At 43.0% G+C, this 15944-nt stretch overlaps 1 protein-coding gene across 2 annotated transcripts in view; it reads left to right on the top strand.

Annotated features, from left to right (window-relative positions):
* The first annotated feature begins 9514 nt into the window (after positions 1–9514).
* The window catches only part of LOC119843103 (protoheme IX farnesyltransferase, mitochondrial), a 175893-nt gene continuing 169463 nt past the window's right edge, over positions 9515–15944 (top strand). Inside the window, exons 1-4 of one of the 2 annotated variants that reach the window (XM_043496416.1) lie at positions 9553–9672; positions 10096–10317; positions 13131–13255; positions 14980–15304. In XM_043496416.1, the coding sequence (XP_043352351.1) occupies positions 13172–13255; positions 14980–15304 (409 nt within the window). In that variant the 5' untranslated portion in view covers positions 9553–9672; positions 10096–10317; positions 13131–13171. Of the gene's footprint in view, positions 9673–10095; positions 10318–13130; positions 13256–14979; positions 15305–15944 lie in introns of both variants that reach the window. The other variant, XM_038372006.2, reaches the window with a different exon arrangement.

Consider the following 15944-nt stretch of genomic DNA (forward strand, 5'->3'; position numbering starts at 1 on the left):
CTCACCCTTGCCCGAATCCCTCACTGGGAGGGACAGTGGGCTCACAGCGAGAGCTCTTCCCTCCCACCCTGGAGGCTGATATCCTGAGCTGTGAGCCCACACCAGACTCAATGTCACTGGAGGGAACCTACCAGTAGTGAAATTGACATTCTTGTCAGTTTCATTGATGCTATTACTTCATTTTTCCCCTCTGGCTCTGGCTGTCAGCCAGGGAGCTCAAGGTCTCCAGCTGTCAGCCCCCCAGCTGGAGCTCAAATAAAAAGAAACTGACACGAATGTCAATTTCACTGCTGGTAGGCTCCCTACTGTTAAATTGAGCCTGATGCCAGTTGAGGGTTTGGGCTGTCAGCCTGTGGTGGGGTCGGGGCTTAAAGCTGTGAGCCCATACCCAGCTGAGAACTTGGGCTATCAGTGCAGGGACTGGGGTGTGTGGGACAGACCAACTGTGAGCCCATGCCTGCAGCTGAAGCTGTCAGCCCCAGGGCTGCTTGGCTCCGTCAGTGTCACAATGCCCCACTTCAGTTGGTGGAAGTGGTCCTGGTGAGGACCCACACCACTGACCGGAGCAAGCATGGACATCAACCACCTTTTTAATTACTGCAGTGGCTGTACATTGATTTAAGTCAACAATTTTGTAGTGTAGACAAGGCCTTAGAGTCAGGTGCTCAGAAGTAAGCAGATGCTGCATGCCTGGTTACCCCCGACACTTGAACAAGTGGGCAGGCAGTGGGGCAAAGATGAGCAGGGACAGGGAGTGAGTGGAGTAGTGTACTCCCTGCACCAGCTAGTGCAGCTAAGCCAATGCAGGGGGTATTGTAATTTGCTAGTGTTGTAGCAAATTACAGCAACAAATTACTATCTCCTCAGAACAAAGAGCGTCTGAGACACAATGCCTCCTAGAGCTCCTTGGGGACTCATGCAGCCTACTCTGTGCTAAGGGTGTGTCTAAAGGCATCTATCCCTTGAGTTCCTATGACTGAGTTAAGACCTGCTTGATTACCCACTGGGGTCTCTGGTATGTTTCTCTTACACCATTTCATTCCCAGAAGCTAAATCAGCCCCTGCACAAAATGACAAGGATATAAACATTCCACTTTTCAAGGTGACCAGGAATACTGAAGGTTTGAAGGTTGTCACTCCTTTTCTAAAAGAGACATTGCTAGAGATGAGCTTAGCATGTTGGAAAACACTCCAATATATTAAATAAACGGGCCAGATTCAAAGGTGATGTAAATTGGAGAAAGAAAGTGACACTTACCTGATGAGGAGGCAAGGCACAGAAGGAAAAACAACTAGCAGGAGGGTGTGAGAAAGTGTAAGATGAAACAGTTTGAGTGGTCAAGACCTCAATTATACTTTTCATCTGAATGGGGGCAATGCAGCCTGCCGCACAGTGCCCCATAAAACTATGTTGGGCGCTGGATCTGCACTGACTCAAAAGGAAGAGTGCCAACCACTGAATCACCAGCATGACTTTTTGCAGCATGTTGGCTCTTCCTTAGGGATGAATCCAAGTCCTAATCTTGCTTAGATGGGTGTGAGATGTGGTAAGATCACAGCCCCAGGCAGTATGGCTAGATTGGCTGTGTGCCATATAGTGCAGGTCAAGGCAATACATGTTTTAGTGGAGCTGTGTGGATGATACTTGTACAAGGCAAGCCTGCACTGTACTAGAGCTATTGGCCCTTCACTTTTAAAAAGAAAAGAAAATGTCACAAAGAAATACATTATTTCTAAGTACAATGAGAGCAGTTCTTGTAAATAAACTTGCTTAGATAGAACAAATATTGCTACCCAGGTACTATGGGCTGAGTATGTATCACACAGCTAAGTTTTCTGTAACCGCAAGTCTGCTTCCCAGCCCGAACAGGTCTCTATTTGAAACAATGTCACTTCAGCAGACTAAGTAAGCATTAAAGCTTTCCCTAATCTGACCTTAGGTGTTCTCAGAACTATTAAAAGAATAATTTATGAAATCCCTCGATCAATTATATAATAGCATCAGTATGCATAATTACAAGGCTCAGGAGTGCTGTTACCTTGCAAGTCAGTCATTTGCACTTATATAGTGTTTGGTGCTGCTGCCATGACAGCATAAGGCATTTTTGCTGAATTCAACACATTCTGGGGCAGAACTACTGTCCAAACAAGCTGGTATTACAAGTTGTGGTGCTTCTTGTACAAGGGCTCAAAAAAATGAAATAAAGAAAAAGTAACAAAAACGCACAATGGGAAAATTGTTGGAAAATCATTGTCTGTGAGACAAATAAATTGTAGTGGACTGATGATAGCTGTTTGTGCTGAAAATCCCTCAATCTCACCATTCGGGAGGGTGCATGTCTTGCATGTAAACCAGACCCGGCTCTTTAAAACCTCCAGTGAAGTCTTTCCTCAGATAAAAAGAAAAAGAGTACTTGTGGCACCTTAGAGATTAACAAATTTATTAGAGCATTCAAAGTAGCAGCCGTGTTAGTCTGTATCTGTAATAAGAAAAGGAGTAATTGTAGCACCTTAGAGACTAACAAATTTATTAGAGCATAATATTAGTCTCTAAGGTGCCACAAGTACTCCTTTTCTTTTTACGGATACAGACTAACATGGCTGCTACTCTGAAATCTTTCCTCAGATAGATCTTCAACTGTGCTTTGCGCTGAAATGGTTGGGGAATGACCTCTCCCCACCTTAGTCATTTGGTAGACAGTTAATAAAGGATGAGGGAACCTCATATGGGGGCCTGATCCAACTTCCACTTGGGTCAAAGGGAATTTTTCAATTGATTTCAATAAGAGCTGATTCCCGGCTATGTTTTAAGATGGTGCAGTTAAACATCCTTTATATCAGGAATGCTGACTCATGAGATACAAACGTTGGGAAATTGCATTTATGCTCAGGGAAAAATAAACATCATTTTAAGTAACCCAAGTAACTATTCAATGCCCATTATCATCAGTTGGAGTCTTCCCAGTGACTTCAGTAGGAGCTGGATCAGGGCCTAACTGGAAAAGTATTTTCCCTACAGGCAGCTTGGCTGGGACTTGGCACTGTTTCACTTCCCTCCGGAGTATTCAGCTGGATCATCTGTTCAGATCACGTGGCATACAGTACACAATCAATTTCCAGTGATTGAGGCTCTGAGCCAAACCCGCTTTCAAAGGTTTTTAGACTCCTAACTGGAGCTTAAACATCTTTGAGGAGCTGGACCTTTGGGCTTTAGTGGCATCTTGGTTTTTTTCATCTTCTGCTTCTATGTTTCTAATATGCCTTGTGACCGTCATTTTGGGTCTGAATCCCACACTGGTGTGCCGTAGTGGGGTCCCAGACAGATAGGTTCTTGAAATGTGCGAAACTACAGCACAGCTTACCACGTTATATTACTTAACTAAATTACATGATAGTTATAGTTCTGAAATGATCTGTAAAGGTTACCAGAATAACAGCAGGATGCCATCCTATTTATAGTACACTAGGTCTTAAAAGTTCCCTATCTGAAAGTATATCAAGTCTCTGTGGAGTTACAACATCAATGACATATTCCATGAAGCAAGCAAAATATAATATTTTTATAGTAGGTCTTTAAATCATTTTCTGACAACAAATCAATCTTGCACAGATCCTTGTTGGTATGATATCTCAGGAGCAAGCATGGGAGAGATTCAGAGATTAATGGAAAATAATAATGGACCATCTTCATGAATGTGCCCTTTATTGTATCAAGCAATTGCATTCTGCTGCTGAGATCTAATTAAGCACCACAAGTCAAATTTATGATTGTGTTAATAGGAAAAAGGATTGTATAACGCTGTTAATATGTGCTCTATAACGTTAATGGGAGTCGCGTGGTTAAATCCTCCCCCCGGCATCACCCTGAAAAAGTACCTCAGGGTGTGTTGTTTATTTTATAACTGCGGAGAGACAAAAATACATGCAAAACCAATTGCCCCCTTAGCAATTAGTTAGGAAAATTACAGATGCCACAAAAATCAGAGCCTATCCCTGAAATGATGTCTGACCTTGAACTCTAACAGCAGTACAGGATTCTACTTTAATCCACTCCAAGTGGTACAGTGAAAAACATGTGACAGATGCATTTATATCTTTCTTTTTACAATGTGGCTCTAAGTATCTGAGCCTGCAAGGTGGTGAGCACTGCCTACAAATGCTGAGTAGACTCCATTTTAATAATGGGAATGAGAGTACTCAGCACCTCTTGGAAGCGTTCAGCACCTTGTAGGACCAGACCCAAAGTAGCCAGCCATGTAATCTGCACAGTATTCAGCAGCAGTGTCTTTCAGATTAGATGCAACACTGTGGGCTTGATGCTCATGCCCATTAAAAATCCTAGGGCATTTTTGCGAAGTAGGTCGGTTGGTTAAGTTCCATGTTTGGGTATTATGTTCTGCCTACCTAAAACTATCCTCAGAGTTTCATCAGGAGAAATTATTCTTCATTTCCCCTGTTTCCATGCATCTGGGTGTACAGTGCTTCTTAATTAGAATACTAGCACTTTACACCCACTTTGCCATGGTATAACTTACTACACAAGGTACAGGGCAGTGGAAAATCAGGTCCTAAATCTTGGACATGATCTACAAGGCACTTAATGGACTGAGATCTGACTACCTCAAAGACTGCCTTATCCTCCATATCCCAGACCAGACTTCTTTTTTTTTTTTGATCAACTGAACTAAAACCAACCATCTCTCTACACCCTGTTTGGCTGTTTCATGTATTTCTTTTCTGGGTGTTTCTTTTATGAAAATGTAACTGTGATAAATTTGTGGAAGACTCAAAAAACAGAGAGTTGCAAACACACAGAGAGACAGACCCAAAGTGCAAAGTGACATGGACTAAGTAGAACAGTGGGGTCACATGGTAACAAGATTCCTAATAAATATAAGGTCCTACCCCTAAGAGAGAGATATTAAACAATATGGAAATAAATGTTACAAACTGGGGGTACATTAAAGTGAGTTTGTTTCCATCTTATCTCCTGAATAATGCCCTGACATAACATTTTTGTGTAACCAAGAACAATAGTGTAGGCCAGCAATAGGAGGGAAATGATCCATAGGAAGAACTGTATTTTAAGATACTGAGTAACATTTTAAAAAGCACCCAAGTGACTTAGGCTCCCAAATTCTAATTTTAAAAGTTACTTAGGCATTTAGGAGCCTAAATGCCATGAACATAGGTTCCTGGAGGTAAAATTGTCAAAAGGTGCCTAAGTGATTTAAGAGCCTGTCTTATTTTCATAAATGATTAGGCACGTAAGTCCCACTGACTTTCAAAAAGTCTTAGGGTCCTCAGTATCTAAGTAATTTTGGGAAAGGTACATAGGCTCCTAAATCACTTTGATTTTAAAAATTTTATCCATGGCTTTCAGATATGAAATTGTTTGAGAACTATTGTCTTAGATTATTATAGCCAACACGAAGTGAAAGAAAATATGATTAAAAACAAGATAATTCATCAGGCTAACAAAAACAAAGGGTTCATTATCTACAGATAACGGATTTACCAACCAAAGTTTTAATGTATATGCACAATCAAACATAAGAAAAAATACTTAAAATATACTTAGTATATATACATACTAAAGAACTTTTATTAGTCTGAAAAATTATTACTCTTCCTTATCTATCCTACGACTGTAAAAAGTCTTTCCTACTGCCTCTCAACAGAGACTCATTTCAACACTTCAGTCTCTTCTATGATTTCAGGAATGTGAGAATAACCAACAGACTCCAGGCTGGAAAAAAAGTTATTCAGAGTTCCCAGCTTCTTCCTTTTTGTCCTCCGCCAGGAAGTCAGAGCAACTACCAGCTTAGTATCCAATTCTAAACTCTCGAGCCAGTGTATGTGTAGAAGCTCCCACCTGTCTCACAACTCCCTGACTAAACTCTCATCAGTTTGACCCCCCGCAAGCAAAAGATGCTTTTGAACATGCATTGCTCAATTGCTTTAGGGAACACAATGTGGTCACCTCTTCAAATTCCAGGGCACTCTCTTACCTCACGACTATAGACGGAGTGTAAACCTGCAGCATTTACTGATGATGACTCTAGGGATGTGGCCAAGGAAAATACAGTGATAAAGGAGGCAAGCACTGGTAATGCTGTAAGCAGGGAAGGTTGTATGACTTTAGAGGCCTCTTCATGAGAAATAAGCTTGAGATCCTGCCCAGAACTCTTACTTGCACCTTGTGGGCTGTTTGTAATGCAGCTTTTACACCAACAAGCTTTGTGATGCAACTACTAATCACACTGTGACACTGCACAAGATATTCTTCATAGTGATATTATTATATAGTTAGCATAATTATGATGCATTTTATGCAAGATGGGTCATGTGAGATGTCATTGAAAAGGTTATGATTTGCTGAATATGATTATCCTATTTGTATGCATGAATCATTTTGTAGCTGAAGTTATAAATACTGACTATGTATCTGTACTTCAAATGTAGTTACACCTGGGTAATGCTCACTAGACAAGATGCTTTCAGTCTAAATAGCTGGTTGTAAAGGGCCTATGGAGGGTAATGGGCCATTAGAAAGAACAATAGGCCTTAGAAGCTTATCTCTCACCTGGTGAGCATTCCTGAGAGTGATGGCTGCTATGACTCTATAAGGACCAGGCCACATGATGCTGGACTCCATCCTGGGATGTCAGTATTTTACCACAGACTGGTCTGGGAACCAAGCTTTGGGAACAAAGTGCTCCTGCCATATGCAAAAGCTATATTAGGCAGGGAGTGACATCATCTGTAGTTCTTTACTCCCCATACAAGAAGACTCCTAGAAACACCTGAGGAACAAAGACTGAACTGGGGGAAGTGCTGGACCCAGGCTAAAGGGATTTATAGCCTGTGAAACACCTGGGGATTCCAAGGTGTAAAGCAAGTGCACCCAGCTTGTATCATCTCTAAGGGTTAGAATCTGCTATTCATATTCAATCTATCTAGTATATTTTGTTTATTTGCTAAGTAATCTGCTTTGATCTGTTTGCTATCATTTATAGTCACTTAAAATCTATTTTTATAGTTAACAATAGTTTTTGTTTTAATCTAAACCAGTAATCTTTGACTGGAGTGCTTGGGGAAAATCTCTGCTTGGTTAGCACAAGTGTGCATTGTTCTCTTCACATTGAGGGAGAGGCAGTCTGGGTATTAAACCCATATATTGGCCAGATTTGACCAGGGCAGGACAGTACTTCTCTGGGGTCCCAGGCTGGAAAGCTGGTGATTAGAGAGCCTGCGTGTAACTGCAGCTGGGTGTGTCCCTACCAGTGTGAATGGTGGTGAAACTGCAGGCTGGTGGGCTTTGCAACTTGTCACAGCAGTACAGTGTAAGAGGAAGCCCAGACTGGTGGGTCAGGGGGCTCTGTGGTACCCCAGTTTCAGGTGGAACCCCAGGGGGGGACCCATCACACAAACCAGCACCCCAGCAAACTAAATAATGCACTAAAGTAATTCTTGCCTTCAGCAGTGATAGGTGGATACAAAGGCAAAGCTTGCTGGAAAGGTGACCTGGCACTCATTTTGTATGAACTGTTAGACAATTCTCTCATAAAATAGATATATATATTGAACCAATGTGTACAAAATGGAGTCCAATATTCTACGTATAATGGAGCCCCGCAAAACACTGGGGTTTGGAGCTGCTTGACTTTTGCTAGGATGCACAGTATGGGGTGCAGCCAAGGATATAGAGGTTTGCACTTTAGTTGTATACGGTATCTGTTCATCAGTTGTCTCTTTTTTAGGAGCAGGGGAGCTGGGAACATCTGCACTGGCTGTTCAAAGGAACTCAGCAAGTCCAGGGAGGCAAGAATGAAATGCATTTATCATTAATGTTCTGTAAAATAAAACAATGTATTATCATCCCATCTATTCTCTTAACAAATATGCTAGTGTTAGCAGTTACATCCATTTCACTTATAGACATCAGGTCAAAACCGAAAACAGTAGCAGCAATCCTGGATATTTTGTTGGGTTTTTATTATGTTACACATGTGTATTTGTGTGTCTTATAAAACATATTTTATTTGTTACCATACCCATGTTTGTAATAATTACTATATTTAATTTTCTGTTGCCTTAGACCTTTCAGCTATACTGCTTTCCAAGTCTCCCTTTCCCCGTGAAGATTTTATTAACCATCTTTATTGTGGAAGTGCCTAGGGACCCACCAAAAACTGTGCTAAAACTCAGGTTTCAGAGTAGCAGCCGTGTTAGTCTGTATTCGCAAAAAGAAAAGGAGTACTTGTGGCACCTTAGAGACTAACAAATTTATTAGAGCATAAGCTTTCGTGAGCTGCATCCGATGAAGTGAGCTGTAGCTCACGAAAGCTTATGCTCTAATAAATTTGTTAGTCTCTAAGGTGCCACAAGTACTCCTTTTCTTTGTGCTAAAACTGTAGCCCCCATTGTGCTAAGCACTGTACAAACACGGCGTAGTAGACAGTCCCTATGTTTTGGATAACTTTTCTCCACATCCTTGCATTTTCCCAAGTTGAGTCTCCTTTTATCTGCTCCACATGCTTCTCATCGCTCTCGTTCCCTTTTTGTATGATTTCACTACGCTCACTGCCATTTAGACAGGTCTCCTATTTTACTACCGATTTCAAATGTAACTAAGACACGAATCTTTTTCTATTCTCCCCCCACGGGCAGATGAGGAAGAGAACTCTCTAGTCCACATGAGAACATTGCACCGGTTTAACTAAAGGCATATCTTTAAACTCTTATTTAAACTGCTGTAAGAGGCTGGGTGAAGACACTTATTTGGTTTTAAGCCAAGCTTACTTCAGTGTTAGTAAGGAATTGGTATTAACTACACTGAAAAAGATACTCTTCAACTGAAGAGGATTTGTTTTAACTAAACTGATTTAAAGACAGGTTCAGATTAAATCGGAGCGAATTTCTCATGTGACTTATGTGTCTGGACGTAATCGCCCACGCCAGAGTGCCCCGCCCCTGACGGACAGGATGTCAGCGCCCACTCGGCCAGCATCCCCATTTCCCTGCCTTGGGTACCAAGTGCCCCTCCCTGTCCTTGCCAGGGCACCCCCCCGCCCGGCTCCTGGCGCCCCGCCCCCGCCTGGCTCCTGGCCCGGCTCCTGGCGCCCGCCCCCGCCCCGCCCGGCTCCTGGCCCGGCTCCTGGCGCCCCGCCCCCACCCGGCCCCTGGCCCGGCTCCTGGCGCCCCGCCCCCGCCCCGCCCGGCTCCTGGCCCGGCTCCTGGCGCCCGCCCCCGCCCCGCCCGGCTCCTGGCCCGGCTCCTGGCGCCCCGCCCCCGCCCGGCTCCTGGCCCGGCTCCTGGCGCCCCGCCCCCGCCCGGCTCCTGGCCCGGCTCCTGGCGCCCCGCCCCGCCCCGCCCCCACCCGGCCCCTGGCGCCCCGCCCAGCTCCTCGCCCGGCTCCTGGCGCCCCGCCCCCGCCCCATCCCACACGAGTTGAGCTACCTGCGGCCCAGCCGCTCCCCACCAGACTGCAGCCGCCCCGTCACCTACTGACCCATATCCCCCGCCCCGGAAGGGCTGACCCGGAAGCAGTTTGGCGGTCGAACCGGTCAAGATGGCGGCGCCCAGGCGGTGAAGGGAGCGGGAAGCCGGAGGTGCCGTTGCGGGCTATGAGCGCGGCTTGGTGCTGCGGCCCCCCCCGGGCTCTCACAGGTACCGACCGGGGTCGGCACCGCTGCCCTGCGCGGTTCAGCCCCCTTCACCCAGGGCGGGGGGCTGTGGGCGGGCCCGGCAGAGAGCCGGGAGAGGCTTGCGGGGGGTGTGGGAGGGTCGCCGGAGCCCTGCGCCCACGGGGGGGGGGGTGTCGCAGCTCCCCGACCTTTTGTCCGGGGGCCGACGGCTGCCCCCGTCTGAGGCGACAACTCCCCCACCCCATTGCCGGGGTCCGAGGGAACCTTCCCCGCTACGGTGCATGTCTCTGGGGAGCCCTGGGACGGAGGATGCCCCGGCCAGGGAAGTAGCTTGAGGGCAGCGGATTAGAGCAGCTTCTGGGAGGGTTGGGGCCGGGCCGGGTGTGTGTCGTATTGGTGCTGTCTGTACTGGGTGCAAGCGCTTTCTCTAGTTCTCCTACAGTAGGACTCGGAACTTCCCATCCTTAATGAACGTCTGTCCCCGTTGAACAGGGGGGGTCTGGGCCATGAATTCCTACAGAGTCTGATCTTTCACTAAATAAATACTATTCTCAGTGGCAGAGAAAATCTTCTGGATGTGATCGGAGGTGGTTTCCTTTGGCTGAGTCTGCAGACAGACAGCTCCTCCTCTGACCCCATTGCTGCCTTTAGCAGCAGCGTGACATTAGTAAGTTTCACGGCTGCTATTAGCAAATCTGTAAGCAAGGGCAGGATTGTCAAGAATTCTCTCACTTTCATATTGACCGAAAGAGACACCGTGTTCTCTTTTTCTAAATCCTTCCTCAAGATCTGCTTTTACACCTACAGGAAATATTGGGCTGATTGAGGACAGTTGGGCAAAGCTGATTTGTTTGTTTTTAAAAAATCAAAACAATAATGAAACCCTGAATAACATCATATGCTTATTCCACAGTAATTACTTGTATGTTTTATCCTTCCCCTTCTGTTTATCATTTTGTCTTTTACATCTGGATCCTGCAAATACATATGTGTTTAATTTTATGCAGGTGAGTCCCATTGAGACTACTCACCTGTGTAAAGTTATTCAGTTATGTAAATGTTTACAGGATCAGGGTTTTGGATTATAAATATTTTGGGACTGGGATTCTGTTTATATAGGACAAGTACACTGGGATATCAGTGCTGACTGAGGATTTTGAGTATTACTGCAGTACAAATAATAGCGAATACATAAACGGAGATGTCTTTCTCTGAGAACAGTGTTTGCCTATAGATTGCGCTATAGATCAGGGGTTCTCAAATTTTATTGCACTGAAATGCCCTTCTGACAACAAAAATTACTACATGACCCCAGGAGATGGGACCAAAGTCTGAGCCTGCCCAAGCTTCACTGCTCCAGGTCGGGGTCCAAAGCTAAAGCCCAAGCCCCACCATCCTGGGTGAGGAGGCCAAAGCTGAAGGCCAAGGGCTTCAGTCCCAGGCAGGGAGCCTTTAACCTGAGCCTTGCTGCCCAGGGCTGAAGTCCTCAGGCTTCAGTTTCGGCCCTGGGCGATGGGGCTTGAGCTTCTGCTCTGGCCCTGGGCCCCAGCAAGTCTAAGCCAGCCCTGGTGACCTCATTAAAATGGAGTCTCGACCCACTTTGGGGTCCTGACCCAGATTGAGAACCACTGCTATAGATTCGCAAAAAGAAAAGGAGTACTTGTGGCACCTTAGAGACTATCATGAAGTTGACAGATTTCCACTCTATACGGCTAAATTCAGTGCCTTGCATAATCACAGGTTTCAGAGTAGCAGTCGTGTTAGTCTGTATTCGCAAAAAGAAAAGGAGTACTTGTGGCACCAGTCTCTAAGGTGCCACAAGTACTCCTTTTCCTTTTGCGAATACAGACTAACACGGCTGCTACTCTGAAAACTGCTATAGATTAACTCTACCACCTCTATCTTCTAAAATAACTCTAGCCTATTTAGTGATATACATATGGTTTTATTAAAAAGATTCTGAGGCTATGTCTACGCTCTTCTTCTCTCTCTCCTTCTTCCCCCCCCGCCTCTCGGCGTTCCGGGGATCGATGCACCGGGGTTGATTTAGCGGGTCTAGTGAAGGCCTGCCAAATTGACTGCAGATCGCTCTCCAGTCGACACCGCTACTCTACCCCAAACGAGAAGAGTAAGGTAAGTCGACAGGAGAGTGTCTCCCATCGACCCAGTGTAGTGTGGACTCCATGGTAAGTCGACTTAAGCTACGTCGACTCCAGTACATTATTCACATAGCTGGAGTAGCGTAGCTTAGGTCGACTTACTGTGGTAGTGTAGACATAGTCTGAGGCAAAAGAAAAAAAATCCTTGCCCATATTAGTGGGGGTACAATGAACAGTTTTAGCAACACATTAGACAGAAACATTATTTAGCAAATAGTTGTACTCTTATTATGGATTATGGCCTTGAGTGGGAATGTTGATTCCTTCACTCAGAAATAGTTATTGATATGGCAAAGATATTCACTAATGAGGCATAGTCTGGAAAAGGTGTGAAGGCTTTGTCAAGTGAATTGCCATGTAAAGTGGTTAAAGCAGTGGTGCAACAGAACATTCTTGATGAAAATTCAAATAAAATACGCCTATCTCCATCCCTTTCTCTTTCTTGCTCTCATACAGTTACATGCTGTTGTGGTATTTGGCTTAAAAATTGCAAATAAGTATTTAAATCCTCCAACTGTCAGTCTTTCTCCCTGTCCAGAAGAACAAACAAGTTTTTTTCTGACATTTTTGAATAACATTTGTACAACATTTTTTTGCCATGAGAACCTAGAAATTACTTGAGTGTTCCTGTAAGAAAGCATCCTCATTATGTATAGAAAGTCAACGGGAAGTAATAAAAATGATTATATAGTTCTTTTCTCAGTAACTTGCACAACAATATGATGAATTCCTGTTAATGAAATCATGACGTGGTATATTCCCCAGAACCTACAATTCTAGTAATTGGTCCATAGACTTGTTGTGTGTAGTTCTGGATATGTACAGCACACACACCAGATTCATAAACATTGTTAAAACTGAATTCTTCCTTTTATGGTGGTTTTAGATGACACACTTGACTAGCTCAGGTTTTTAAGATCAGTTGTAAAGATATGTACTAGGGCTGGCATAAAATTCCTGTTAATGTGACTGTTTAACTCTGGTTCTATTTTTATGTGAAGTACTGCTCTAAGCAAATGTTCCAGCTTGTTGCTTATATGTGTCTCAGTAAATACATTTATAGCATATGGAGGTGGGAATAGGGGAAAAAGTTATAAGACTAACTCTGTGAGGGGCTGGAAAGTAAAATACTCAGCTCCTCTATTTAGTCTGCAAGCATAGTGTAGGCTCCCTCACCATCTCTACGAGCTAAGTAGGACCTCTGCGTAGCCCTCCTAAAGAATGCTGTGTGGGGCTGAGGACAGTAAGCATTGCCAGTGGGTTTGTTTCTAATCCTTACCATGAAGAAACGAGTTCCAAACATTCTCTGTTTTCCGTGTAGGATTATTTGTCTGGCACCTTCCGAAACCAGCAGTACCGCAAATGCCATGCAAGTTTATGCATTGTTGTGGAGTAGCCAATAAAAGATGGATTACATTTCAACACCTTAACTTCCTTAAACGAATGGTAAGTCAAGAGAGTGTCTTCTTCCACGTTGACTATTTTTCTGTTTTGCCTTATGCTACGTAGGAAATTAAAATGTTTACCAATTACTAGTGGTATATGGCACTCATTTTCTGGAGTAGTGTGTTTCTTTGAAAAAGATTTATTCTGAAACTTAAACGTATTGATTTTAATTCTGCAAAAGTTTTTGAGGGCAAAGTTTAAAGTCAGGCTAGCTTCTTAAATGTTTATATTTGGAATAGAGTGAATGTGCAAAAGGAAAAGCAGAATTTTTAATTTATGTCCTAATTCATTGAGAGAAGTCCTGAATAGATTAAAATAATAGGTTATTTTTTTCTGTAGTATGTAAATAGGCAGAGCATTAGCTGTTCATATCACAAAGCTATAACTGTCACTGACAGCTCAAGGAAATCCCTGTCCTCTACACAGAACAGATGCATAATGGATAGTAGTGGTGCAAAATTCTCCTCACTGTCCCTTTTCATGTGCTGCAATCCTAACTTGCAAGGACCATCTCTATTGCTAGGATGATAGTTCAGTCTTTGTCTATTATGTGGTGTGTCTGCTGTGATTGCCATGAAAGGACCAGATACTTCCAATGTTGGTGGTATTTTTGGACATCTGTCTAATAGGAACCAAAGTGAGATCATAACTCATTCCACATGTGGGTCACCAAACTGTCAGACTTCTTATTGCTAGTGACTTGGCCTGCGTTCAGGTTAGTCATTCAGAGGTGAAAAGCTCCCTACCAACCCCAGAAAGTCCCTTTTAGTAACCTCTCTTACTCAGTTGTACAAGTATTGCACCACAGATTGTTGAAACCTACACCTTGTTTGTATATTTGGCTTGGTAAATATGAAACAGAACATTTTAGACAAGAAAGTTGGGGCGCTTGGAAAAACTAAGTGCTTTTTTTGTTTACCTGACACTTTCTAGAGGAGCTGAAAATACAGCAAAAAACACCATATAAAACTTAATTGCAGCTCAGCCTCTTTGTTGTCAGTTGGAAAAATGAAGCATCCTTTTTTGCAATAACACCCTTCTAGTTTTTGTCTTTCTATACTTTTCCTTTCAAATATTCTCTAAAATTGGCAGGTTAAGTAAACTAACCTGAAATTAGGAATTGATGATGGAAAACTAAATTGAGGGAGATAATTTCTAGTGGGTAAGGGATTATCTTTTAGAGATCTTTCTCTGACTTTTGAACCAGTTGACTGTATTTTACAAAGACCGTAAAATACCTAGCACTTCTAATTGGAGATCAATTGCACATCAGATTATATAAACACATGTCCATACAATACGTGTCCACAACATGATTTAAAGTGGAGCAAATGTTTGTAGAACAAACAGTACCCAACAGATTATTCTTTACTACTTCTCGTTCTAATATTTCCAGTTGAAACTGCAAGGGAAAATTTATTTAGGCCTGAAATAATTCCCTGAATTTAAACTAATGTTTATGCAGCAATGAATTGGAAGCTGCTTTTGTTGTGTATATTGTGCAACTGCAGACACCCTTCTGTGAATGAAGTGAGCACTTGAAATGCAGGCTAACTTAGCAATATCAGCACCAAGAAATTCTCTTCTTTAATCATAAAAGAAATATAGCAATAAAATGTAATAGTACTATTTATTTCTATTGTCATTAGCAAGCTATTGATAGGAAAAGCTTTTTAACTCTCCTGTTAAAAATATCTCAAATTAGTCTATATTTTTCTATTCAGTATGTAACACAGTACAACAAAGACCTCAGTCAGCAAGCAAAACCGAAGTCAGATCCAGTTGCACCTCCTTTGCTTCAGAAAAAACATTTGGGTCAAGGAAAAACAGTTATACGTGAGATCAGACCAGTTTCACCTCTCCACCCACCTTTTTCTGAGACTTCGAACAGAAATGAGTTCAAAGAAGTGAATTCAGCTGCTGTTGTGGAAGACTTGGCAACAGCCATAGGAGCAGAATCCAAAGAAGAAAAACAATGGAAAGAAATGAAGCTACAACTGGATGATTTACCAGGAATTTTGGCACGTTTGTCCAAAATCAAACTTACAGGTACTATTGGTAACTTTTCAGTTTCATGCAGGTTCTCTGATTCAGGGTTCTCAATCGTTAATAGTCTGGTCCACATTTTAAACAGAGGTTGGTCTCATGGACACCTTCCTTCCCAATCGTTATCCCACAGATCACTGCAGTCACTTAATGTACCTATGTCATATTCCTTTTTAATCAAATTTTTGCTGCTTGAAATAAGGAGCCAGCACCATGTGATGAACTAGCTGTCCATAGACCACAAGCAAGTGTTCTGTGGACTAATAGCAGTTCTCAGACCACAGTTTGAAATATAGTTGGAACAGAAATTCTCGAACTGTGGTCTACAAACTGCTAGTAGTCCATTGAGCACTTGCTTGTGGTCTATGGACAGCAAGTTTAAGTTAAACTTAAATCTATCACCAGAAGAAGGCAAAATAAATTATAGTGATGGTATCTTTTTTGTAATCAATATTTTCTGTATGATCTATTTCAGTTTTTTATCTCATTGATATGAACCATTCTGTATTTTAGGGGAAACGCTTGTTAGGCTATGGTGGAATTTTACAATGGTTGTATTAAATATTTAAAAGAAAGCCCTATCTCTTCATGTCTTATCAATGTTATGCTATCTGGTCTCCTTTAAGTTTAGCAGTGGTTCTTG

The sequence above is a fragment of the Dermochelys coriacea genome, chromosome 14 (genome assembly GCF_009764565.3).
Source record: "Dermochelys coriacea isolate rDerCor1 chromosome 14, rDerCor1.pri.v4, whole genome shotgun sequence".
Taxonomy (NCBI): domain Eukaryota; kingdom Metazoa; phylum Chordata; order Testudines; family Dermochelyidae; genus Dermochelys; species Dermochelys coriacea.